Here is a 27,812-nt window from a genome sequence, read left to right as displayed (position 1 = left end):
GGTTGTGTCTTGATAGGACTTGTTTTACTGTGGGATATAGATACTTTTGTACCTGTTTCCTCCAGCATCTTCACAAGGTCATTTGCTGTTGTTCTGGGATTGATTTGCACTTTTCACACCAAAGTACGTCCATCTCTAGGAGACAGAACTCGTCTCCTTCCTGAGTGGTATGACAGCTGCATGGTCCCATGGTGTTTATACTTGCGTACTGTTGTTTGTACAGATGAACTTGGTACCTTCAGGCGTTTGGAAATTCCTCCCAAGGATGAACCAGACTTGTGGAGGTCTACACATTTTTTCCTGAGGTCTTGGCTGATTTCTTTTGATTTTCCCATGATGTCAAGCAAAGAGGCACTGAGTTTGAAGGTAGGCCTTGAAATACATCCACAGGTACACCTCCAATTGACGCAAATTATGTCAATTAGCCTTTCAGAAGCTTCTAAGCCATGACATCGTTTTATGTATTTTTCCAAGCTGTTTAAAGGCACAGTCAACTTAGTGTATGTGAACTTCTGACCCACTGGAATTGTGATACAGTGAATTATAAGTGAAATAATCTGTCTGTAAACAATTGTTGGAAAAATGACTTGTGTCATACACACAGTAGATGTCCTAACCGACGTGCCAAAACTGTAGTTTGTTAACAAGAAATTTTAATTTGTGGAGTGATTGAAAAACGAGTTTTAATGACTCCAACCTAAGTGTGTGTAAACTTCCGACTTCAACTGTAAATATTTTTGGGGTGACCGACTGTGCTCTTTATTTTCTGCATCTATGTCATATCGCTGAGTCTACCTTTATTTTAAAAAGACGGAGGCAAGATTTCCTGTCTGAGTAGTGACTCTTTTTAAGAAAAGTGTCATTTTAATTAGTGCCTGTAACTGTGGGAGGAGACTGGAAGCCATTATAGAGGGATCTGAGTTTTAGGGAGGAGGAAGCCATTACAGAGGGATCTGAGTTTTAGGGAGGAGGAAGCCATTACAGAGGGATCTGAGTTTTAGGGAGGAGACTAGAAGACATTACAGAGGGATCTGAGTTTTAGTGAGGAGACTGGACCCCATTACAGAGGGATCTGAGTTTTAGGGAGGAGACTGGACCCCATTACAGAGGGATCTGAGTTTTAGGGAGGAGACTGGACCCCATTACAGAGGGATCTGAGTTTTAGGGAGGAGACTGGACCCCATTACAGAGGGATCTGAGTTTTAGGGAGGAGGAAGCCATTACAGAGGGATCTGAGTTTTAGGGAGGAGACTGGAAGACATTACAGAGGGATCTGAGTTTTAGGGAGGAGACTGGAAGCCATTACAGAGGGATCTGAGTTTTAGGGAGGAGACTGGACCCCATTACAGAGGGATCTGAGTTTTAGGGAGGAGGAAGACATTACAGAGGGATCTGAGTTTTAGGGAGGAGACTGGACCCCATTACAGAGGGATCTGAGTTTTAGGGAGGAGACTGGACCCCATTACAGAGGGATCTGAGTTTTAGGGAGGAGGAAGACATTACAGAGGGATCTGAGTTTTAGGGAGACTGGAAGACATTACAGAGGGATCTGAGTTTTAGGGAGGAGACTGGACCCCATTACAGAGGGATCTGAGTTTTAGGGAGGAGGAAGCCATTACAGAGGGATCTGAGTTTTAGGGAGGAGGATGCCATTACAGAGGGATCTGAGTTTTAGGGAGGAGGAAGACATTACAGAGGGATCTGAGTTTTAGGGAGGAGGAAGCCATTACAGAGGGATCTGAGTTTTAGGGAGGAGGATGCCATTACAGAGGGATCTGAGTTTTAGGGAGGAGGAAGACATTACAGAGGGATCTGAGTTTTAGGGAGGAGGAAGACATTACAGAGGGATCTGAGTCATAGCTAAGATCTTCTGTGGTTCATCACTGTTACAATGCCAAACGCCTCGCACCATCACACCAGCAGCCCACAGGACACTACTCTGCAGTCAACCAGCCTGCCTACTGCTGCATGTTTCATAACCCACTAGTTTTTATTTTTTCATTATATCTTTATTTAACTAGGCAAGTCAGTTAAGAACAAATTCTGATTTTCAATGACGGCCTAGGAACAGTGGGTTAACTGCCTCGTTGAGGGACAGAACGACAGATTTTTACCTTGTCAGCTCGGGGATTCGATCTTGCAACCTTTTGGTTACAAGTCCAACCCTCTAACCACAAGGCTACCTGCCGCACTTGTAAGCATAATACTCACCAGTCAAACTAGTACACACTCACTGGCTACCACACTACTCACCAGTCAAACTAGTATACACTCACTGGCTACCACACTACTCACCAGTCAAACTAGTATACACTCACTGGCTACCACACTACTCACCAGTCAAACTAGTATACACTCACTGGCTACCACACTACTCAACAGTCAAACTAGTATACACTCACTGGCTACCACACTACTCACCAGTCACTACACTCTCACCAGTCAAACTAGTACACACTCACTGGCTACCACACTACTCACCAGTCAAACTAGTATACACTCACTGGCTACCACACTACTCACCAGTCAAACTAGTATACACTCACTGGCTACCACACTACCCACCAGTCAAACTAGTATACACTCACTGGCTACCACACTACTCACCAGTCAAACTAGTATACACTCACTGGCTACCACACTACTCACCAGTCAAACTAGTATACACTCACTGGCTACCACACTACTCACCAGTCAAACTAGTATACACTCACTGGCTACCACACTACTCACCAGTCAAACTAGTATACACTCACTGGCTACCACACTACTCACCAGTCAAACTAGTATACACTCACTGGCTACCACACTACTCACCAGTCAAACTAGTATACACTCACTGGCTACCACACTACTCACCAGTCAAACTAGTATACACTCACTGGCTACCACACTACTCACCAGTCAAACTAGTATACACTCACTGGCTACCACACTACTCACCAGTCAAACTAGTATACACTCACTGACTACCACACTACTCAACAGTCAAACTAGTATACACTCACTGGCTACCACACTACTCACCAGTCAAACTAGTATACACTCACTGGCTACCACACTACTCACCAGTCAAACTAGTATACACTCACTGGCTACCACACTACTCACCAGTCAAACTAGTATACACTCACTGGCTACCACACTACTCACCAGTCAAACTAGTATACACTCACTGGCTACCACACTATTCACCAGTCAAACTAGTATACACTCACTGGCTCACTGGCTCACCAGTCAAACACACACTACTCACCAGTCAAACTAGTATACACTCACTGGCTACCACACTATTCACTGGCTACCACACTACTCACCAGTCAAACTAGTATACACTCACTGGCTACCACACTACTCACCAGTCAAACTAGTATACACTCACTGGCTACCACACTACTCACCAGTCAAACTAGTGTACACTCACTGGCTACCACACTACTCACCAGTCAAACTAGTATACACTCACTGGCTACCACACTACTCACCAGTCAAACTAGTATACACTCACTGGCTACCACACTACTCACCAGTCAAACTAGTATACACTCACTGGCTACCACACTACTCACCAGTCAAACTAGTATACACTCACTGGCTACCACACTACTCACCAGTCAAACTAGTATACACTCACTGGCTACCACACTACTCACCAGTCAAACTAGTATACACTCACTGGCTACCACACTACTCACCAGTCAAACTAGTATACACTCACTGGCTACCACACTACTCACCAGTCAAACTAGTATACACTCACTGGCTACCACACTACTCACCAGTCAAACTCAGTATACACCAGTCAAACTGGCTACCACACTACTCACCAGTCAAACTAGTATACACTCACTGGCTACCACACTACTCACCAGTCAAACTAGTATACACTCACTGGCTACCACACTATTCACCAGTCAAACTAGTATACACTCACTGGCTACCACACTACTCACCAGTCAAACTAGTATACACTCACTGGCTACCACACTACCACACTACTCACCAGTCAAACTAGTATACACTCACTGGCTACCACACTACTCACCAGTCAAACTAGTATACACTCACTGGCTACCACACTACTCACCAGTCAAACTAGTATACACTCACTGGCTACCACACTACTCACCAGTCAAACTAGTATACACTCACTGGCTACCACACTACTCACCAGTCAAACTAGTACACTCACTGGCTACCACACTCACCAGTCAAACTAGTATACACTCACTGGCTCACTCACCAGTCAAACTAGTATACACTCACTGGCTACCACACTACTCACCAGTCAAACTAGTATACACTCACTGGCTACCACACTACTCACCAGTCAAACTAGTATACACTCACTGGCTACCACACTACTCACCAGTCAAACTAGTATACACTCACTGGCTACCACACTACTCACCAGTCAAACTAGTATACACTCACTGGCTACCACACTACTCACCAGTCAAACTAGTATACACTCACTGGCTACCACACTACTCACCAGTCAAACTAGTATACACTCACTGGCTACCACACTACTCACCAGTCAAACTAGTATACACTCACTGGCTACCACACTACTCACCAGTCAAACTAGTATACACTCACTGGCTACCACACTACTCACCAGTCAAACTAGTATACACTCACTGGCTACCACACTACTCACCAGTCAAACTAGTATACACTCACTGGCTACCACACTACTCACCAGTCAAACTAGTATACACTCACTGGCTACCACACTACTCACCAGTCAAACTAGTATACACTCACTGGCTACCACACTACTCACCAGTCAAACTAGTATACACTCACTGGCTACCACACTACTCACCAGTCAAACTAGTATACACTCACTGGCTACCACACTACTCACCAGTCAAACTAGTATACACTCACTGGCTACCACACTACTCACCAGTCAAACTAGTATACACTCACTGGCTACCACACTACTCACCAGTCAAACTAGTATACACTCACTGGCTACCACACTACTCACCAGTCAAACTAGTACACACTCACTGGCTACCACACTACTCACCAGTCAAACTAGTATACACTCACTGGCTACCACACTACTCACCAGTCAAACTAGTATACACTCACTGGCTACCACACTACTCACCAGTCAAACTAGTATACACTCACTGGCTACCACACTACTCACCAGTCAAACTAGTATACACTCACTGGCTACCACACTACTCACCAGTCAAACTAGTATACACTCACTGGCTACCACACTACTCACCAGTCAAACTAGTATACACTCACTGGCTACCAGTCACACTAGTATCACCAGTCAAACCTAGTATACACTCACTGGCTACCACACTACTCACCAGTCAAACTAGTATACACTCACTGGCTACCACACTACTCACCAGTCAAACTAGTATACACTCACTGGCTACCACACTACTCACCAGTCAAACTAGTATACACTCACTGGCTACCACACTACTCACCAGTCAAACTAGTATACACTCACTGGCTACCACACTACTCACCAGTCAAACTAGTATACACTCACTGGCTACCACACTACTCACCAGTCAAACTAGTATACACTCACTGGCTACCACACTACTCACCAGTCAAACTAGTATACACTCACTGGCTACCACACTACTCACCAGTCAAACTAGTATACACTCACTGGCTACCACACTACTCACCAGTCAAACTAGTATACACTCACTGGCTACCACACTACTCACCAGTCAAACTAGTATACACTCACTGGCTACCACACTACTCACCAGTCAAACTAGTATACACTCACTGGCTACCACACTACTCACCAGTCAAACTAGTATACACTCACTGGCTACCACACTACTCACCAGTCAAACTAGTATACACTCACTGGCTACCACACTACTCACCAGTCAAACTAGTATACACTCACTGGCTACCACACTACTCACCAGTCAAACTAGTATACACTCACTGGCTACCACACTACTCACCAGTCAAACTAGTATACACTCACTGGCTACCACACTACTCACCAGTCAAACTAGTATACACTCACTGGCTACCACACTACTCACCAGTCAAACTAGTATACACTCACTGGCTACCACACTACTCACCAGTCAAACTAGTATACACTCACTGGCTACCACACTACTCACCAGTCAAACTAGTATACACTCACTGGCTACCACACTACTCACCAGTCAAACTAGTATACACCAGTCAAACTCACCAGTCAAACTAGTATACACTCACTGGCTACCACACTACAGTCAAACACCAGTCAAACTAGTCAAATACACTCACTGGCTACCACACTACTCACCAGTCAAACTAGTATACACTCACTGGCTACCACACTACTCACCAGTCAAACTAGTATACACTCACTGGCTACCACACTACTCACCAGTCAAACTAGTATACACTCACTGGCTACCACACTACTCACCAGTCAAACTAGTATACACTCACTGGCTACCACACTACTCACCAGTCAAACTAGTATACACTCACTGGCTACCACACTACTCACCAGTCAAACTAGTATACACTCACTGGCTACCACACTACTCACCAGTCAAACTAGTATACACTCACTGGCTACCACACTACTCACCAGTCAAACTAGTATACACTCACTGGCTACCACACTACTCACCAGTCAAACTAGTATACACTCACTGGCTACCACACTACTCACCAGTCAAACTAGTATACACTCACTGGCTACACACACTCACCAGTCAAACTAGTATACACTCACCAGTCAAACTAGTATACACTCACTGGCTACCACACTACTCACCAGTCAAACTAGTATACACTCACTGGCTACCACACTACTCACCAGTCAAACTAGTATACACTCACTGGCTACCACACTACTCACCAGTCAAACTAGTATACACTCACTGGCTACCACACTACTCACCAGTCAAACTAGTATACACTCACTGGCTACCACACTACTCACCAGTCAAACTAGTATACACTCACTGGCTACCACACTACTCACCAGTCAAACTAGTATACACTCACTGGCTACCACACTACTCACCAGTCAAACTAGTATACACTCACTGGCTACCACACTACTCACCAGTCAAACTAGTATACACTCACTGGCTACCACACTACTCACCAGTCAAACTAGTATACACTCACTGGCTACCACACTACTCACCAGTCAAACTAGTATACACTCACTGGCTACCACACTACTCACCAGTCAAACTAGTATACACTCACTGGCTACCACACTACTCACCAGTCAAACTAGTATACACTCACTGGCTACCACACTACTCACCAGTCAAACTAGTATACACTCACTGGCTACCACACTACTCACCAGTCAAACTAGTATACACTCACTGGCTACCACACTACTCACCAGTCAAACTAGTATACACTCACTGGCTACCACACTACTCACCAGTCAAACTAGTATACACTCACTGGCTACCACACTACTCACCAGTCAAACTAGTATACACTCACTGGCTACCACACTACTCACCAGTCAAACTAGTATACACTCACTGGCTACCACACTACTCACCAGTCAAACTAGTATACACTCACTGGCTACCACACTACTCACCAGTCAAACTAGTATACACTCACTGGCTACCACACTACTCACCAGTCAAACTACTACACTCACTGGCTACCACACTACTCACCAGTCAAACTAGTATACACTCACTGGCTACCACACTACTCACCAGTCAAACTAGTATACACTCACTGGCTACCACACTACTCACCAGTCAAACTAGTATACACTCACTGGCTAGTCAAACTAGTATACACTACTCACCAGTCAAACTAGTATACACTCACTGGCTACCACACTACTCACCAGTCAAACTAGTATACACTCACTGGCTACCACACTACTCACCAGTCAAACTAGTATACACTCACTGGCTACCACACTACTCACCAGTCAAACTAGTATACACTCACTGGCTACCACACTACTCACCAGTCAAACTAGTATACACTCACTGGCTACCACACTACTCACCAGTCAAACTAGTATACACTCACTGGCTACCACACTACTCACCAGTCAACACTACTGGCTACCACATACACTCACTGGCTACCACACTACTCACCAGTCAAACTAGTATACACTCACACTCACTGGCTACCACACTACTCACCAGTCAAACCAGCTACCACACTACTCACCAGTCAAACTAGTATACACTCACTGGCTACCACACTACTCACCAGTCAAACTAGTATACACTCACTGGCTACCACACTACTCACCAGTCAAACTAGTATACACTCACTGGCTACCACACTACTCACCAGTCAAACTAGTATACACTCACTGGCTACCACACTACTCACCAGTCAAACTAGTATACACTCACTGGCTACCACACTACTCACCAGTCAAACTAGTATACACTCACTGGCTACCACACTAGTCTCACCAGTCAAACTAGTATACACTCACTGGCTACCACACTACTCACCAGTCAAACTAGTATACACTCACTGGCTACCACACTACTCACCAGTCAAACTAGTATACACTCACTGGCTACCACACTACTCACCAGTCAAACTAGTATACACTCACTGGCTACCACACTACTCACCAGTCAAACTAGTATACACTCACTGGCTACCACACTACTCACCAGTCAAACTAGTATACACTCACTGGCTACCACACTACTCACCAGTCAAACTAGTATACACTCACTGGCTACCACACTACTCACCAGTCAAACTAGTATACACTCACTGGCTACCACACTACTCACCAGTCAAACTAGTATACACTCACTGGCTACCACACTACTCACCAGTCAAACTAGTATACACTCACTGGCTCACCAGTCAAACTAGTATACACTCACTGGCTCTACTCACCAGTCAAACTAGTATACACTCACTGGCTACCACACTACTCACCAGTCAAACTAGTATACACTCACTGGCTACCACACTACTCACCAGTCAAACTAGTATACACTCACTGGCTACCACACTATTCACCAGTCAAACTAGTATACACTCACTGGCTACCACACTATTCACCAGTCAAACTAGTATACACTCACTGGCTACCACACTACTCACCAGTCAAACTAGTATACACTCACTGGCTACCACACTATTCACCAGTCAAACTAGTATACACTCACTGGCTACCACACTACTCACCAGTCAAACTAGTATACACTCACTGGCTACCACACTACTCACCAGTCAAACTAGTATACACTCACTGGCTACCACACTACTCACCAGTCAAACTAGTGTACACTCACTGGCTACCACACTGCTCACCAGTCAAACTAGTATACACTCACTGGCTACCACACTACTCACCAGTCAAACTAGTGTACACTCACTGGCTACCACACTACTCACCAGTCAAACTAGTATACACTCACTGGCACACTTTCACCATCCACATTCGCTGACAAGCACACTGTTAGTAAGTCAGCTACGAGATGGTTATGTAATGTAGGAGATGGTTATGTAATGTAGATGGTTATGTAATGTAGGAGATGGTTATGCAATGTAGGAGATTGTTTTGCAATGTAGGAGATGGTTATGTAATGTAGGAGATGGTTATGTAATGTAGGATATGGTTATGTAATGTAGGAGATGGTTATGCAATGTAGGAGATGGTTATGTAATGTAGGAGATGGTTATGTCATGTAGGAGAAGGTTATGTAATGTAGGAGATGGTTATGTAATGTAGGATATGGTTATGTACTGTAGGAGATGGTTATGTAATGATAGAGGAGGAAGAGAAAGACAAGGGAAGATAAGGGAACAGTAGGAGGAGAAAAAGGAGGAGGAAGAAGGGAGGAAGTAAGAGATCAAGAAGCAACGGGGAGGAAGAGGATAAGGAGGAGAGAGAGAGGAGCTGGGATGAAAAGGATAAGGAGGAGAGAGAGAGGAGCTGGGAAGAAGAGGATAAGGGGGAGAGTTGAGAGAGAGAGGAGCTGGGAAGAAGAGGATAAGGGGGATAGTTGAGAGAGAGAGAGGAGCTGGGAAGAAGAAGATAAGGAGGAGAGAGAGAGAGGAGCTGGGAGGAAGAAGATAAGGAGGAGAGAGAGAGAGGAGCTGGGAGGAAGAAGATAAGGAGGAGAGAGAGAGAGAGGAGCTGGGAGGAAGATGATGAGGAGGAGAGGAGAGAGAGGAGCTGGGAGGAAGAAGATAAGGAGGAGAGAGAGGAGCTGGGAGGAAGAGGATAAGGAGGAGAGAGAGGAGCTTGGAAGAAGAGGATACGGGGGAGAGGAGACAGAAGCTGGGAGGAAGAGGATAAGGGGGAGAGGAGCTGGGAGGAAGAGGATAAGGAGGAGAGGAGAGAGAGGAGCTGGGAGGAAGAGGAGAGAGGAGCTGGGAGGAAGAGGATAAGGAGGAGAGAGAGAGGAGCTGGGAGGAAGAGGATAAGGGGGAGAGGAGAGAGGAGCTGGGAGGAAGAGGATAAGGGGGAGAGGAGAGAGGAGCTGGGAGGAAGAGGATAAGGAGGAGAGAGAGGGGGAGCTGGGAGGAAGAGGATAAGGAGGAGAGAGATATGGAGAGGGGCTGGGAGGATGAGGATAAGGAGGAGAGAGAGGAGCTGGGAGGAAACAGATAAGGAGGAGAGAGAGAGGAGCTGATTAGGAAGAGGATAAGGAGGAGAGAGAGAGGGGAGCTGGGAGGAAGAGGATAAGGAGGAGAGAGAGGAGCTGGGAGGAAACGGATAAGGAGGAGAGAGAGGAGCTGATTAGGAAGAGGATAAGGAGGAGAGATAGAGGGGAGCTGGGAGGAAGAGGATAAGGAGGAGAGAGATAGAGAGAGGGGCTGGGAGGAAGAGGACACAGAGGAGAGAGATAGAGAGAGGGGCTGGGAGGAAGAGGATAAGGAGGAGATGAGAGCGAGGAGCTGGTAGAAAGAGGATAAGGAGGAGAAGAGAGAGATGAGCTGGGAGGAAGAGGAGAATGAGGAGAAGTGAGAGAGGAGCTGGGAGGAAGAGGATAAGGAGGAGAGGAGAGAGAGAAAATAGCTGGGAGGAAGAGAATAAGGAGGAGAAGAGATAGGGAGGGGGCTGGGAGGAAGAGGATAAGGAGGAGAGAGATAGGGAGAGGTGCTGGGAGGAAGAGGATAAGGAGGAGAGAGATAGGGAGAGGGGCTGGGAGGAAGAGGATAAGGAGGAGAGAGAGGAGCTGATTAGGAGGATATGGAGGAGAGAGAGGGGGAGCTGGGAGGAAAAGGATAAGGAGGTGAGAGAGAGAGAGAGAGGAGCTGGTTAGGAAGAGGATAAGGAGGAGAGAGAGGGGGGAGCTGGGAGGAAGAGGATAAGGAGGAGAGAGATAGGGAGAGGGGCTGGGAGGAAGAGGATAAGGAGGAGAGGCGAGAGAGAGGAGCTGGTAGAAAGAGGATAAGGAGAAGAAGAGAGAGAGGAGGTGGGAGGAAGAGGCTAAGGAGGAGCTGGGAGGAAGAGGATAAGGAGGAGAGAGAGGAGCTGGGAGGAAAAGGATAAGGAGGAGAGAGTGGGCTGGGAGGAAAATGATAAGGAGGCGAGAGAGGGGGAGCTGGGAGGAAGAGTATAAGGAGGAGAGAGAGAGGGGAGCTGGGAGGAAGAGGATCAGGAGGAGAGAGACAGAGAGAGGGGCTGGGAGGAAGAGGATAAGGAGGAGAGAGGAGAGAGAGAGGAGCTGGTAGAAAGAGGATAAGGAGGAGAGGTGAGAGAGCAAATAGCTGGGAGGAAGAGGAGAATGAGGAGAAGAGAGAGAGGAGCTGGGAAGAAGAGGATAAGGAGGGGAGGAGAGAGAGAAAATAGCTGGGAGGAAGAGGATAAGGAGGAGAGAGAGGAGCTTGGAAGAAGAGGATAAGGGGGAGAGGAGACAGAAGCTGGGAGGAAGAGGATAAGGGGAGAGGAGCTGGGAGGAAGAGGATAAGGAGGAGAGGAGAGAGAGGAGCTGGGAGGAAGAGGAGAGAGGAGCTGGGAGGAAGAGGATAAGGAGGAGAGAGAGAGGAGCTGGGAGGAAGAGGATAAGGGGAGAGGAGAGAGGAGCTGGGAGGAAGAGGATAAGGGGGAGAGGAGAGAGGAGCTGGGAGGAAGAGGACAAGGAGGAGAGAGAGGGGGAGCTGGGAGGAAGAGGATAAGGAGGAGAGAGATATGGAGAGGGGCTGGGAGGATGAGGATAAGGAGGAGAGAGAGGAGCTGGGAGGAAACGGATAAGGAGGAGAGAGAGAGGAGCTGATTAGGAAGAGGATAATGAGGAGAGATAGAGGGGAGCTGGGAGGAAGAGGATAAGGAGGAGAGAGATAGAGAGAGGGGCTGGGAGGAAGAGGACACAGAGGAGAGAGATAGAGAGAAGGGCTGGGAGGAAGAGGATAAGGAGGAGATGAGAGTGAGGAGCTGGTAGAAAGAGGATAAGGAGGAGAAGAGAGAGATGAGCTGGGAGGAAGAGGAGAATGAGGAGAAGTGAGAGAGGAGCTGGGAGGAAGAGGATAAGGAGGAGAGGAGAGAGAGAAAATAGCTGGGAGGAAGAGGATAAGGAGGAGAAGAGAGGGAGATAGGGAGAGGTGCTGGGAGGAAGAGGATAAGGAGGAGAGAGATAGGGAGAGGTGCTGGGAGGAAGAGGATAAGGAGGAGGAGGAGGAGCTGATTAGGAGGATATGGAGGGAGAGAGGGGGGCTGGGAGGAAGAGGATAAGGAGGAGAGAGAGGAGCTGATTAGGGAGGATATGGAGGAGAGAGAGGGGGAGCTGGGAGGAAAAGGATAAGGAGGAGAGAGAGAGGGAGAGGGAGCTGGGAGGAAGAGGATAAGGAGGAGAGGCGAGAGAGAGGAGCTGGTAGAAAGAGGATAAGGAGAAGAAGAGAGAGAGGAGGTGGGAGGAAGAGGCTAAGGAGGAGCTGGGAGGAAGAGGATAAGGAGGAGAGAGAGGAGCTGGGAGGAAAAGGATAAGGAGGAGAGAGCGGGCTGGGAGGAAAATGATAAGGAGGCAAGAGAGGGGGGAGCTGGGAGGAAGAGGATCAGGAGGAGAGAGATAGAGAGAGGGGCTGGGAGGAAGAGGATATGGAGGAGAGAGATAGAGAGAGGGGCTGGGAGGAAGAGGATAAGGAGGAGAGGAGAGAGACAGGAGCTGGTAGAAAGAGGATAAGTAGGAGAGGTGAGAGAGAAAATAGCTGGGAGGAAGAGGAGAATGAGGAGAAGAGAGAGAGGAGCTGGGAAGAAGAGGATAAGGAGGAGAGGAGAGAGAGAAAATAGCTGGGAGGAAGAGGATAAGGAGGAGAAGAGAGAGAGGAGGTGGGAGGAAGAGGATAAGGAGGAGAGAGACAGGGAGAGGGGCTGGGAGGAAGAGGATAAGGAGGAGAGAGAGAGGGGAGCTGGGAGGAAGAGGATCAGGAGGAGAGAGATAGAGAGAGGGTCTGGGAGGAAGAGGATATGGAGGAGAGAGATAGAGAGAGGGGCTTGGAGGAAGAGGATAAGGAGGAGAGGAGAGAGAAAATAGCTGGGAGGAAGATGAGAAGGAGGAAAAGCGAGAGAGGAGCTGGGAAGAAGAGGATTAGGAGGAGAGGAGAGAGAGAAAATAGCTGGGAGGAAGAGGATAAGGAGGAGTGAGAGGAGCTGGGAGGAAGAGGGAAAGGATGAGAAAGAGAAAGAGAGGAGCTGGGAGGAAGAAGGAGGAGAGGAGAGAGAGTGGGAAGCGCTGGGAGGAACAGGATAACGAGGAGAGAGAGAGAGAGAGAGAGAAGCTGGGAGAAAGAGGATAAGGAGGAGGGGAGGGGAGAGAGAGAGAAGAGCTGGGAGTAAGAGGATAAGGAGGAGAGGAGAGAGAAAGGAGCAGGGAGGAAGATGATAAGGAGGAGAGAGAGGGGAGCTGGTAGGAAGAGGATAAGGAGGAGAGAGAGGGGGGAGCTGGGAGGAAGAGGATAAGGAGGAGAGAGATAGGGAGAGGGGCTGGGAGGAAGAGGATAAGGAGGAGAGGCGAGAGAGAGAGGAGCTGGTAGAAAGAGGATAAGGAGAAGAAGAGAGAGGAGGTGGGAGGAAGAGGCTAAGGAGGAGCTGGGAGGAAGAGGATAAGGAGGAGAGAGAGGAGCTGGGAGGAAAAGGATAAGGAGGAGAGAGCGGGCTGGGAGGAAAATGATAAGGAGGCGAGAGAGGGGGGAGCTGGGAGGAAGAGGATAAGGAGGAGAGAGAGAGGGGAGCTGGGAGGAAGAGGATCAGGAGGAGAGAGATAGAGAGAGGGGCTGGGAGGAAGAGGATATGGAGGAGAGAGATAGAGAGAGGGGCTGGGAGGAAGAGGATAAGGAGGAGAGGAGAGAGAGAGGAGTTGGTAGAAAGAGGATAAGGAGGAGAGGTGAGAGAGAAAATAGCTGGGAGGAAGAGGAGAATGAGGAGAAGAGAGAGAGGAGCTGGGAAGAAGAGGATAAGGAGGGGAGGAGAGAGAGAAAATAGCTGGGAGGAAGAGGATAAGGAGGAGAAGAGAGAGAGGAGGTGGGAGGAAGAGGATAAGGAGGAGAGAGACAGGGAGAGGGGCTGGGAGGAAGAGGATAAGGAGGAGAGAGAGAGGGGAGCTGGGAGGAAGAGGATCAGGAGGAGAGAGATAGAGAGAGGGTCTGGGAGGAAGAGGATATGGAGGAGAGAGATAGAGAGAGGGGCTTGGAGGAAGAGGATAAGAGGGGGGAGAGAGAGAGGAGCTGGTAGAAAGAGGATAAGGAGGAGAGGAGAGAGAAAATAGCTGGGAGGAAGAGGAGAAGGAGGAAAAGAGAGAGAGGAGCTGGGAAGAAGAGGATTAGGAGGAGAGGAGAGAGAGAAAATAGCTGGGAGGAAGAGGATAAGGAGGAGTGAGAGGAGCTGGGAGGAAGAGGGAAAGGATGAGAAAGAGAAAGAGAGGAGCTGGGAGAAAGAAGGAGGAGAGGAGAGAGAGTGGGAAGCGCTGGGAGGAAGAGGATAACGAGGAGAGAGAGAGAGAGAGAGAGAGAGAGAAGCTGGGAGAAAGAGGATAAGGAGGAGGGGAGGGGAGAGAGAGAGAAGAGCTGGGAGTAAGAGGATAAGGAGCAGAGGAGAGAGAAAGGAGCAGGGAGGAAGATGACAAGGAGGAGAGAGAGGGGAGCTGGTAGGAAGAGGATAAGGAGGAGAGAGAGAGAATCGCTGGAAGGAAGAAGATAAGGAGGAGAGAGAGAGATAGAGTGAGAGGAACTGGGAGGAAGTCCATGTGGAGAGGGAGGAGGAGTGAGTGATAGCGGTACCGAGGGAGAAGAGATTAAATAACGGATGAGGGAGCAGGAGGGAAAAGGAGGTAGAGATAAACTGACGGAAAGACATTAAACAATAAAGAGGATAAAGAAAGATGGAGGTCGATGTAAGAGGAATTCAGAGACGTGAAGGAGTGACAAAAAAGGAAATAGAGATGTAGAGAATGGTGAAGAGAGGGAGATGAAGTCTTAGAAAGAGAGAGGACTCACAACATGAAGTCCTGCTCCCAGCTGGGCAGGCTTCCCCGGACAGCGATGGTCGTGCTCTTCACATTTTGCACCTTCAGGGTCACATACGTGTTGAACTTCTCTGTGAGTGAGAGAGAGAAAGACCGGAATTACTCTGTGAGGGGTAGAGTGAGAAAGTACTGAATTACTCTGTGAGGGGTAGAGTCAGAAATATCTGATTTACTCTGTGAGGGGTAGAGTGATAAAGAACAGCATTTATCTGTGAGGGAGAAAAATAGCTCACTGAATTTATCTGTGAAGGGTAGAGAGTGAAAGAACTGAATTTCTCTGTGAAAGGGTAGAGAGTGAAAGAACTGAATTTATCTGTGAAAGGTAGAGAGTGAAAGAACTGAATTTATCTGTGAAGGGTAGAGAGTGAAAGAACTGAATTTCTCTGTGAAGGGTAGAGAGTGAAAGAACTGAATTTCTCTGTGAAAGGGTAGAGAGTGAAAGAACTGAATTTATCTGTGAGGGGTAGATTGTGAAAGAACTGAATTCATCTGTGAGGGGTAGAGAGTGAAAGACCTGAATTTATCTGAGAGGGGTAGAGAGTGAAAGAACTGAATTTACCTGTGAGGGGTAGAGAGTGAAAGAACTGAATTTATCTGTGAGGGTAGAGAGTGAAAGAACTGAATTTATCTGTGAGAGGTAGAGAGTGAAAGAACTGAATTTATCTGTGAGGGGTAGAGAGTGAAAGAACTGAATTTATCTGTGAGGGGTAGAGAATGAAAGAACTGAATTTATCTGTGAGGGGTAGAGAGTGAAAGAACTGAATTTATCTGTGAGGGGTAGATTGTGAAAGAACTGAATTCATCTGTGAGGGGTAGAGAGTGAAAGACCTGAATTTATCTGAGAGGGGTAGAGAGTGAAAGAACTGAATTTTTGTGAGGGGTAGAGAGTGAAAGAACTGAATTTATCTGTGAGGGGTAGAGAGTGAAAGAACTGAATTTATCTGTGAGGGTAGAGAGAAAGACTGAATTTATCTGAAAGAACTGAATTTATCTGTAGAGAATGAAAGAACTGAATTTATCTGTGAGAGAGTGAAAGAACTGAATTTATCTGTGAGGGGTAGAGAGTGAAATAACTGCATTTATCTGTTTGGGGTAGAGAGTGAAAGAACTGAATTTATCTGTGAGAGGTAGAGAGTGAAAGAACTGAATTTATCTGTGAGGGGTAGAGAGTGAAATAACTGCATTTATCTGTTTGGGGTAGAGAGTGAAATAACTGAATTTATCTGTGAGGGGTAGAGAAAGAAACAACTGAAGAGGAGAGGAAAGAAATGCTCCATATAAGAACTCTAGTCAGAGAAGTTGGCTGAAACACAGATCTAGGACCAGGGCAGGAGTTTTTCCTCAGCACATGACCTGACCAGCCACGCATGATCAGGTAAACTCCTGTCCCTATAAAACATAGCTAGCAAGTTTTCCCCAACCCAGTCCTGTTTTGTCTATTCTATTTCCAGGTTCCCAGCAGCACATACCTTGGGCTCCATCCAGCTTGGCTTTCTTCACTGTGAAAACATAGAGAGGAACACAGTCACACAGGGCAACACCATCTGTCGACAGAACTCTTACATACAGAACATAACATGCTGGAGCTGTTAACCTCCAAAATGGGTTCCAGTTTCCTGTTTTGTGGTTGTCACTAGTTACCACAACCGCAAAGTAAAAACTGTCTATAAAATATTACTTAAGGTTAGGGTTAGGCATAAGATTAGCAGTGTGGCTAAGGTTAGGGTTAGGCATAAGATTAGCAGTGTGGCTAAGGTTAGGGCTAGGTTTAAAATCACATTTTAAGAAGATACATTGTAGAAATAGGAACGTTTATGACATTGTGGCTGTGGTAACTAGTGACAACCCTGTTTTGTGGGCAGTTCTCATGTTGGATCATTTCTCTGGATCTCTGGAAAGTTGGATGGTGGTATAATTCCATCCGATTTCCTGTACGTGTGAAAACTTGTTTTACTAAGCTATATGGAATTGTTTTAAGAACATCATACCAATAATCATGTTGCTATTTGATTTAGAAGTATAAAAATATATATATACATTTTTTTGTTACATTTTTTTGACCTTACTGCAATTAGCCCATACAAACACATTGACTAAAAGGCGCTGCATGGTTAATCTGTGGTCTGCATTGGCCATGCAGCATTTATGGTGATACGGTCTCTGCAGAAGTCAGGGCATTCATACAACGGTCCTGTTGTCTATAGTCTATAGAGCTGTTGTGAAGGAAGTTGCAAAGGAAGTGAGTTTGTGTTTATATAGGACCTCCCATCGTCACCTACCGTCAACCAATCATGTTAATGGGGAGCTAGACAGAGCCCTCGCATTGTTACAGAATTTGAAAGGTGCACAGTGATGCGATACGGAGCTCAATTTGGACTCTGCATGCCTCCAGAGGCTCTGCAATTGCGTCACGCCATCGATATGGCGCCTCCAACCACATTTTCGTATAAAGCATAAATTGGCTTTAACATTGAACAACAGATAGTCCCCCCCCCCCAAAAAAAAATGTAAAGGAAGCTTGTTTGAAAGCGTCTGTCCTATATCTGAGAGGTATAAGAAAGATCAGGACGTATTCATGTATTTAAGCCCTTATTTTTGGGACTGAACAGTCTCCATATATACTGTACTTCCATCATTTTTTCCCACTGGTACCGGGAGACCTTCAGATGAGTCTTGTGAGCCTGTTGGTGTCCTAGAGCAAAACAACCTAAAACTAGGTGTTTGTGAGAGTCTCACAATTCCACAGAGGGGCCATATGAGTGTGTAGCCCAAACATGTTCGGACACTAGAAACAGAAGTTGGCAGATTGGCTGTACCGACTTCAGACGGGTCCCAAGACGCTTGTGGGAGTCGTGGAGAAGAATGGAGAACACCATCGTGGTCGCGAGAGTCTCATCTTTCCACAGAGGGGTCATTATAGTTGTTTTTATTGATTCATGTACTGCATTGCTGAGGGAGCTTGCACATACATGCTGTAAACTGTGTATGTGACTAATACATTTGATTTGATGCTCCTCAATACTTATTCCACTAGATCAAAGTTTCAGCCAGGTAGGATACATAGTGGAAACAGATGGAGTTGGGTTGCATATAGTCATGATAGGTTACAGTATTTTTCCCAATCTTCTGTTTTCATTGTGTTGGTTAATTGTTAAATAGTGCAGCGTTTATTCAAATTCAAAATAGTTGTGCAAAATATTTTACTCATCAGAGTTTTAGAATATTTTATTATTATTTTGTTATTGTTATTGCTATTAGTAAAGTGACTAAAACTTACACATTTGATACTAAATGTTATTTATTTATGTAATTTAATTTTTTCATTAAGACATCTATTCTATGTATCTAAATAATAAAAGTGATAATTTGTCAGCAAATCTGTGACTGCGGTTGTGGCCTCAAAAAATGTTGGGTGCACTTTTTTTTGTTTGAGCACAAAAGGTCTGTGGCTGGCCGTGATGGCTGTCATCATCTGAGGACATTAGCTGGTTAGGCTACCACGGTCCTGTTGTCTCTTGGACCAAAGTGAGTTCTTTATTTGTTCATCTGATGTTTTGTTTACTATATATATATATGATTTGTTTCATAGTCAACCTACTTAACAGAGGATCTGTTTGTACCTTACTTTCACTGTTCAATTGTACACTATTAGCATTAGCATTTAGCATTCGTCCATTTAAGTGGATGTAGCATTAAGTCCAAGTATTGCCACATTTTGTTGCCAGAACAATTGTCCTTTTCAAAACCCATACATTTCTTATACCAATCACACACATAGACAGAAGCATTAACACGCAGCAAACCACTTACTATATAGCAGAGGCTGTAGTGCACTCTCATAGTCTGTGTCCTAAATGGCACCCTATTTACCTACACCCTATTCCCCCTATAGCCCTGGTCAAAAGGAGTGCATTATGTAGGGAATAGTGTGCCATTTGGAACTCAGACATGGGAGGAGGCTCCACTAGTATGACTGGCCTGTGGTGTGTTATCCACAGTGGTGTTGCAGTAGAGAGAGAAGGTGGACGTGCTGATTCTCTGAGCACTGTACAGAGACTTGTCATATTGGAGAAGGGGAGAATATGTGTTGCTACCTTGCAGTCAATGTGAATCATCTACACTGTGCAAACCAGTTACAGTCACTAGCCTCTTGAAGGACAACAGAAGTGCAATAAAAAGTTATTTATTTTAAAATAACTATATATTTCTGCATTTTCGGCATCCCTCTCAAAGGGTTGTTTCAATTAAGGCTATAATGCCAAATGTGTGTGTGTTTTTTTGTAATAAAGAAACACATCCTGTTATCCTATTCTGAGAGTGTGGGTTGAATATATTTTGTGGTTTTGTCTCTATAACGCCCACTCTATCCCTCTGCAGTACTGTTTAAACAGCTCTGACGTAACTCATGCCTGCATAGTTAATGCCCTACACTTTCCCTACCCACACACACACAGACCAATGTAGTCTCGGGGGAATTCTTGTTATTCTATACGTTACATTATGAAAGGAATAGCGGTTGTACAATATCATAGGAATAAAAGGACAGGTAGTATCAAAGGACGTGTAGTTTCATACGTTTTACCTAGTTGTACCATAGCAAACGAATTGGAGGATGCTTAGTATTATCCTAAACGATATCATAACCGCCATCGATAAGAGACATTACTGTGTAGCCGTATTCATCGACCTGGCTAAGGCTTTCGACTCTGTCAATCACCACATTCTTATTGGCAGACTCAACAGCCTTGGTTTCTCAAATGATTACCTCGCCTGGTTCACCAACTACTTCTCTGATAGAGCTCAGTGTGTCAAATCGGAGGGCCTGTTGTCCGGACCTCTGGCAGTGTCTACGGGGGTGCCACAGGGTTCAATTCTCGGGCCGACTCTCTTCTCTGTATACATCAATGATATCGCTCTTGCTGCTGGTGATTCTCTGATCCACCTCTACGCAGATGACACCATTCTGTATACTTCTGGCCCTTCTTTGGACACTGTGCTAACTAACATCCAGATGAGCTTCAATGCCATACAACTCTCCTTCCATGGCCTCCAACTGCTCTTAAATGCAAATAAAACTAAATGCATGCTCTTCAACCCATCGCTGCCTGCACCTGCCCGCCCGTCCAGCATCACTACTCTGGACGGTTCTGACTTAGAGTACGTGGACAACTACAAATACCTAGGTGTCTGGCTAGACCGTAAACTCTCCTTCCAGACTCACATTAAGCATCTCCAATCCAAAATTAAATCTAGAATCGGCTTCCTATTTCGCAACAAAGCATCCTTCACTCATGCTGCCAAACATACCCTCGTAAAACTGACCATCCTACCCATCCCCGACTTCGGCGATGTCATTTATAAAATAGCCTTCAACACTCTACTCAACTAATTGGATGCAGTCCACTGCGACCTGTACGCTCTCGTTGGCTGGCCCTCGCTTCATACTCGTCGCCAAATCCACTGGCTCCAGGTCATCTACACGTCTTTGCTAGTTAAACCCCCGCCTTATCTCAGCTCACTGGTCACCATAGCAGCACCCAGCCGTAGCACGTGCTCCAGCAGGTATATTTCACTAGTCACCCCCAAAGCCAATTCCTCCCTTGGGTGCCTTTCTTTCCAGTTCTCTACTGCCAATGACTGGAACGAATTGCATAAATCACTGAAGCTGGAGACTCATATCTCCCTCACTAGCTTTAAGCACCAGCTGTCAGAGCAGCTCACAGATCACTGCACCTGTACATAGCCCATCTGTAAACAGCCCATCCAACTATCTCATCCCCATACTGCATTTATTTATTTATCTTGCTCCTTTGCACCCCAGTATCTCTACTTGCACAGTCATCTTCTGCACATCTACCATTCCAGTGTTTAATTGCTATATTGTAATTACTTCGACATCCTTGGCCTATTTATTGCCTTACCTCACCTAATCTAAATGTATTTGCGCACACTGTATATAGACTTTAAAAAAAAAATTCTACTGTATTATTGACTGTATGTTTGTTTATTCCATGTGTAACTCTGTGTTGTTGTATGTGTCAATCTGCTGTGCATTATCTTGGCCAGGTCACAGTTGTAAATGAGTACTTGTTCTCAACTAGCCTACCTGGTTAAATAAAGGTGAAAAAAATAAAAAATAAAAATATGTCTTTCACTCAGACCTGGGTGCTTGTTGCGCTGTAACAACAAAGGAAAATTACTGGGAGAATTTATGTTGGTGGTTAGGATAACTAACGACAAAGGATTGTTTACGTAAAAGGTTAGGTGAAGTGGGTTAAGCTTAGAATAAAGGTTAGGGGAAGGGTTTGCTAAAATCCTACAGTTGTCCCCTGCGTGACTCGAACACCCAACCTTTGGATTTGTTGACGTCACGGATTACGTCGACCCATCCTCCCCGACCAACTCATCTACTTTCATTTCTGTCTGAAGTAATTAGACCATTAGTAGGTTTCATATGTGTTGGAGGTGCTCAGAAATACATCAAGTATGTTTCGTATGGGTCTGAGGCCACACACACACAGACACACACACACAGTCATATTGCATCCACAGCGAGTTTTAATATTCAACAACCCCCACCTGCACAGCCCATAATACTTTCTAGAGGCCTGCCTGCCTGGCCCAAGTCTCCATGACAATGGAGGAAAGACGACACGTGAAATTCCCTGACTAAGAGAGAAGAGGCATTCTACACACAAACACACACACACACACACGCACAAGCACACACACACACACTAAACTAGTGATGAGTGAGCCTTACTGGAATACCGATGAAGTTAGTGTATTATGTAAAGGAGGCTGAAGCACGTGTACCTACCTGCCTGTAGCCCTGTGTTGTGTGGGTGAAGAACTGAAGCTATTCTTTATCTTCTTCATCATGTTGTTTTTAAACAAAGAATCACCTCCCACTGGGCAAACAACGCCATTTCAATGTGGACATTTGGGTAATATTTGGATAGAGACTTTGATCAATGAGATTTCAAACTTTATTCACCCCTCAAAAAGTCAGCCAGAAGTTTGTTGAATTCCCAATGTGTTATCACTATGCTTTCAACCATCTACACTGAACAAAAATATAAACACAACATGTAAAGTCTTGGTCCCATGTTTCATGAACTGAAATAAAAGATCCCAGAAATGTTCCATATTCACAAAAAAGCTAAATGTTTTCTCAAATACTGTGCACACATTTTTTTTTAACCTCCCTCTTAGTGAGCATTTCTCCTTTGCCAAGATAATCAATTCAGACAGGGGTGGCATATCAAGAAGCTGATTAAACACAGGTGCACCTTGTACATGGGATGATAAAAGGACACCCAAAATGTGCCGTTTTGTCAGACAACACAATGCCACAGATGTCTCAAGTTTTGACAGAGCGGGCAGTTGGCATGCTGACTGCAGGAATGTCCACCAGAGCTGTTACCAGAGAATTGAATGTTCATTTATCTAATGTAAACTGCCTCCAACATAGTTTTAGAAAATTTGGCAGTACGTTCAACCAGCCTCACAACCACAGACCACGTGTATGGCGATGTGTGGGCGAGCAGTTTGCTGATGTCAACGTTGTAAACAGAGTACCCCATGGTGGTGGTGGGGTTACTGTATGGACAGGAATAAGCTATGGACAACAATCAATAATTGCATTTTATTGATGGCAATTTGACCGCACAGAGATACAGTGACGAGATCTTGAGGCCATTCATCCGTGACCATCACCTCTTGTTTCAGCATGATAATGCATGGCCCCATGCCCCAAAGATCTGTACACCAATCCTGGAACCTGAAAATGTCCCAGTTCTTATATGGCCTGCATACTCACCAGACATGTCACCCATTGAGCATGTTTGGGATGCGTACGTGTACGACAGCGTGTTCCAGTTCCTGCCAATATCCACCAACTTCGCACAGCCATTGTAGAGGAGTGGGACAACATTCCACAGGCCACAATAAACAGCCTGATCAATTATATGTGAAGGAGATGTGTCACGCTGCATGAGGCAAATGGTGATCACACCAGATACTGACTGGTTTTCTGATTCACACCCTTACCTTTTTGGGGGGTTTCTGTGACCAACTGATGCATATCTGTATTCCTAGTTATGTGAAATCCATAGATTAGGGCCTAATGAATTCCTTTAAATGGACTGATTTCCTTATATGAACTGTAAATCAGTAAGATCTTTGAAATTGTTGCATGTTGTGTTTATATTTTAGTAACACAACCAAATTCCAAAGGAAAAACAATGTCTGATTTTTGGTTGAGTTGTCATCTAAATGTGTTATCACTGTGCTTTTAACCATTTTAAAGCACAACAAAGTTCAAATGGGAATACAATGTCAGATGTTTTGTATTTATACAACAATTAAATATGTTTTCACTGTGCTTCATCTAATAGCAGAACCAAATGACCTGGATTGCAGTTGAGATTACAAAGTACATGGTGCAAGTGATCAATGCTGTTTGAGATTCTGCACAGATTATTACAGTAATAGTGAAGATCTCCACAGACCTGCGACCGTTGTATGCTATCTTGAACATGCGTGCTCTCTATGACGACATAAGAAGACATTCATAGTTACAGTAGGCTAACCTCAACATGTGGCCATGGATGGTGTTACTCGTTTTAAAGTTGAATAAATACTGTTACATCCGTTTGTAAGAAAGCCTTAACTTTAGACTATTTACTGTATTACAAAAGTATTATTGAATTGTGTGTTCGGTTATATATCCACATTTAAAGGATATCTAATGCTACCACTGTTTTAATCCTGTTCTTTAACCTTTATATTTGGCCCAGTTGCAGACCTGAATCCAACATATTATTTGTTTACTTGTCATCAAGTTAATAGGCTATTTACTGTATTGCAAAAGTGATATTGAATTGTGTTTGGTTATCAACGCAACCAAATATCAATATTTGAAGGAGATGTACATGTTGTGGCACTGACTTAGTTTGTCTACAAATGAATAATTGATATGTTGGATTCACATCTCCATCTCAACCAAGAATCAACATTAAAGAATAGGACTACATCAGATCAAACTCTATTTGAAGTGCATTTAAAGTTGGATTAGATTTAGTCGTATTCTTTAAGATGGAGACATGAATCCAACATATTAATGATTCATGTGAAGACATGAACCAAAGCTTGACCTACATGGACAATACTTTATGTGTTGTTTATGTTTATTTGAACCCTGGGTTGAATTGAAACAATTGCTGTTGATGACTTTGTAAATGCTACATACTGTAGGCCTAAAGAGTCTCCGTGATACTATAAGACTTGTGATTACATTTCACCTGCTCTGTTAAACCTATCCTTTGGAATGATTTTGATTGCAACAGTGAATATATGCAGTTATTAACCCTTGACCTACAACTTCCCCGCCCCTACAGAAATCTAAACAACATAATAAAAAATCCCAATCAAAATCCATCTGTTTAAGATAAAGATATCTGTTTTATTGCATGGCTGCTCCTCAATCTACCGCATCCGCCGATATCGCCCTTCCGCATCTGCGGGGAAAGGTGGTAGAGCTAGAGCGATGTTTGTCAAACCATGAGACATCCGGAAAATCGGTCTTGTCACGAAAACGTCTGTAGCGTTCAAACGGTTTGGCCAACAAACTATTGAAAGATGAGACTTAATTTTGTTCTAAGTTGGTACAGCCTCTTCTGCCAACTTCTGTCTGTAGCGTCCGGAAGGTTTGGGCAACCTATTAATATGACAACTCTGTGGTAAGCTGAGACTCTCATGAACACAATGGTGTTCTCCGTTTTGCTCTAGGACGCTCACAAGCCTCACAATACTTGTCTAAAGATCCCCAGGAAACTAGTTTAAAAAATGTATGGAAGTACTGTATATCTGGAGTTTACTAGCTACCACGGTTTTGGTGTCAGGTAGATTCCATTAGCTCATTAGACTACCATGGTTTTGGTGTCAGGTAGATTCCATTAGCTCATTAGACTACCACAGTCTTGGGGTCAGATAGATTCCATTAGCTCATTAGACTACCACGGTCTTGGGGTCAGGGTCTTGGGGTCGGTTTTGGTGTCAGATAGATTCCATTAGCTCATTAGACTACCACAGTCTTATTAGACTACCACAGTCTTGGGTCAGATAGATTCCATTAGCTCATTAGACTACCACGGTCTTGGGGTCAGGTAGATTCCATTAGCTCATTAGACTACCACGGTCTTGGGGTCAGGTAGATTCCATTAGCTCATTAGACTACCACGGTTTTGGTGTCAGGTAGATTCCATTAGCTCATTAGACTACCACGGTCTTGGGGTCAGGTAGATTCCATTAGCTCATTAGACTACCACGGTCTTGGGGTCAGATAGATTCCATTAGCTCATTAGACTACCACGGTCTTGGGGTCAGGTAGATTCCATTAGCTCATTAGGTAGATTCCTAGCTCATTAGACTACACGGTCTTTGGGGTCACGGTCTTGGGGGATAGATTCCATTAGCTCATTAGACTACCACGGTCTTAGATTCCATTAGGGTACCACAGTCTTGGGGTCAGATAGATTCCATTAGCTCAATAGACTACCACGGTCTTGGGGTCAGATAGATTCCATTAGCTCATTAGACTACCACGGTCTTGGGGTCAAATCAAATCAAATTTTATTTGTCACATACACATGGTTAGCAGATGTTAATGCAAGTGTAGCGAAATGCTTGTTCTTCTAGTTCCGACAATGCAGTAATAACCAACAAGTAATCTAACTAACAATTCCAAAACTACTTGTGTCTTATACACACAAGTGTAAGGGGATAAAGAATATGTACATAAAGATATATGAATGAGTGATGGTACAGAGCGGCATAGGCAAGATACAGTAGATGGTATCGAGTACAGTATATACATATGAGATGAGTATGTAAACAAAGTGGCATAGTTAAAGTGGCTAGTGATACATGTATTACATAAAGATGCAGTAGATGATATAGATACAGTATATATAGAGATGAGTATAAACAAATGGCATAGTTAAAGTGGCTAGTGATACATGTAGATAAAGATGCATAGATGATATAGAGTACAGTATATACAATACATATGAGATGAATAATTATATAAACATATTAGGTAGCATTGTTTAAAGTGGCTAGTGATATATTTACATCATTTCCCATCAATTCCCATTATTAAAGTGGCTGGAGTTGAGTCAGTGTGTTGGCAGCAGCCACTCAATGTTAGTGGTGGCTGTTTAACAGTCTGATGGCCTTGAGATAGAAGCTATTTTTCAGTCTCTCAGTCCCAGCTTTGATGCACCTGTACTGACCTCGCCTTCTGGATGATAGTGGGGTGAACGGGCAGTGGCTCGGGTGGTTGTTGTCCTTGATGATCTTTATGGCCTTCCTGTAACATCGGGTGGTGTAGGTGTCCTGGAGGGCAGGTAGTTTGCCCCCGGTGATGCGTTGTGCAGACCTCACTACCCTCTGGAGAGCCTTACGGTTGTGGGCGGAGCAGTTGCCGTACCAGGCGGTGATACAGCCCACCAGGATGCTCTCGATTGTGCATCTGTAAAAGTTTGTGAGTGCTTTTGGTGACAAGCCGAATTTCTTCAGCCTCCTGAGGTTGAAGAGGCGCTGCTGCGCCTTCTTCACAATGCTGTCTGTGTGGGTGGACCAATTCAGTTTGTCTGTGATGTGTATGCCGAGGAACTTAAAACTTGCTACCCTCTCCACTACTGTTCAAACGATGTGGATAGGGGGTTGTTCCCTCTGCTGTTTCCTGAAGTCCACAATCATCTCCTTAGTTTTGTTGACGTTGAGTGTGAGGTTATTTTCCTGACACCACACTCCGAGGGCCCTCACCTCCTCCCTGTAGGCCGTCTCGTCGTTGTTGGTAATCAAGCCTACCACTGTTGTGTCGTCCGCAAACTTGATGATTGAGTTGGAGGCGTGCGTGGCCATGCAGTCGTGGGTGAAAAGGGAGTACAGGAGAGGGCTCAAAACGCACCCTTGTGGGGCCCCAGTGTTGAGGATCAGCGGGGTGGAGATGTTGTTGCCTACCCTCACCACCTGGGGGCGGCCCGTCAGGAAGTCCAGTACCCAGTTGCACAGGGCGGGGTCGAGACCCAGGGTCTCGAGCTTGATGACGAGCTTGGAGGGTACTATGGTGTTAAATGCCGAGCTGTAGTCGATGAACAGCATTCTCACATAGGTATTCCTCTTGTCCAGATGGGTTAGGGCAGTGTGCAGTGTGGTTGAGATTGCATCGTCTGTGGACCTATTTGGGCAGTAAGCAAATTGGAGTGGGTCTAGGGTGTCAGGTAGGGTGGAGGTGATATGGTCCTTGACTAGTCTCTCAAAGCACTTCATGATGACGGAAGT

The 27,812-nt window shown here is 45.2% G+C and overlaps 1 protein-coding gene across 1 annotated transcript in view; it reads right to left on the bottom strand.

The window, feature by feature from the left end:
* The window catches only part of LOC112237791 (protein unc-13 homolog A), a 121,633-nt gene that overhangs the window by 87,855 nt on the left and 5,966 nt on the right, over positions 1-27,812 (bottom strand). Inside the window, 2 exon segments of the mRNA XM_042329593.1 lie at positions 15,433-15,532; positions 16,931-16,960. Coding sequence (XP_042185527.1) covers positions 15,433-15,532; positions 16,931-16,960 — 130 coding nt within the window.

Source organism: Oncorhynchus tshawytscha, linkage group LG10 (assembly GCF_018296145.1).
Source record: "Oncorhynchus tshawytscha isolate Ot180627B linkage group LG10, Otsh_v2.0, whole genome shotgun sequence".
Taxonomy (NCBI): Eukaryota; Metazoa; Chordata; class Actinopteri; order Salmoniformes; family Salmonidae; genus Oncorhynchus; species Oncorhynchus tshawytscha.
Note: the sequence above shows the minus strand (reverse complement) of the source record. Positions and strands in the feature narration are given on the sequence as shown.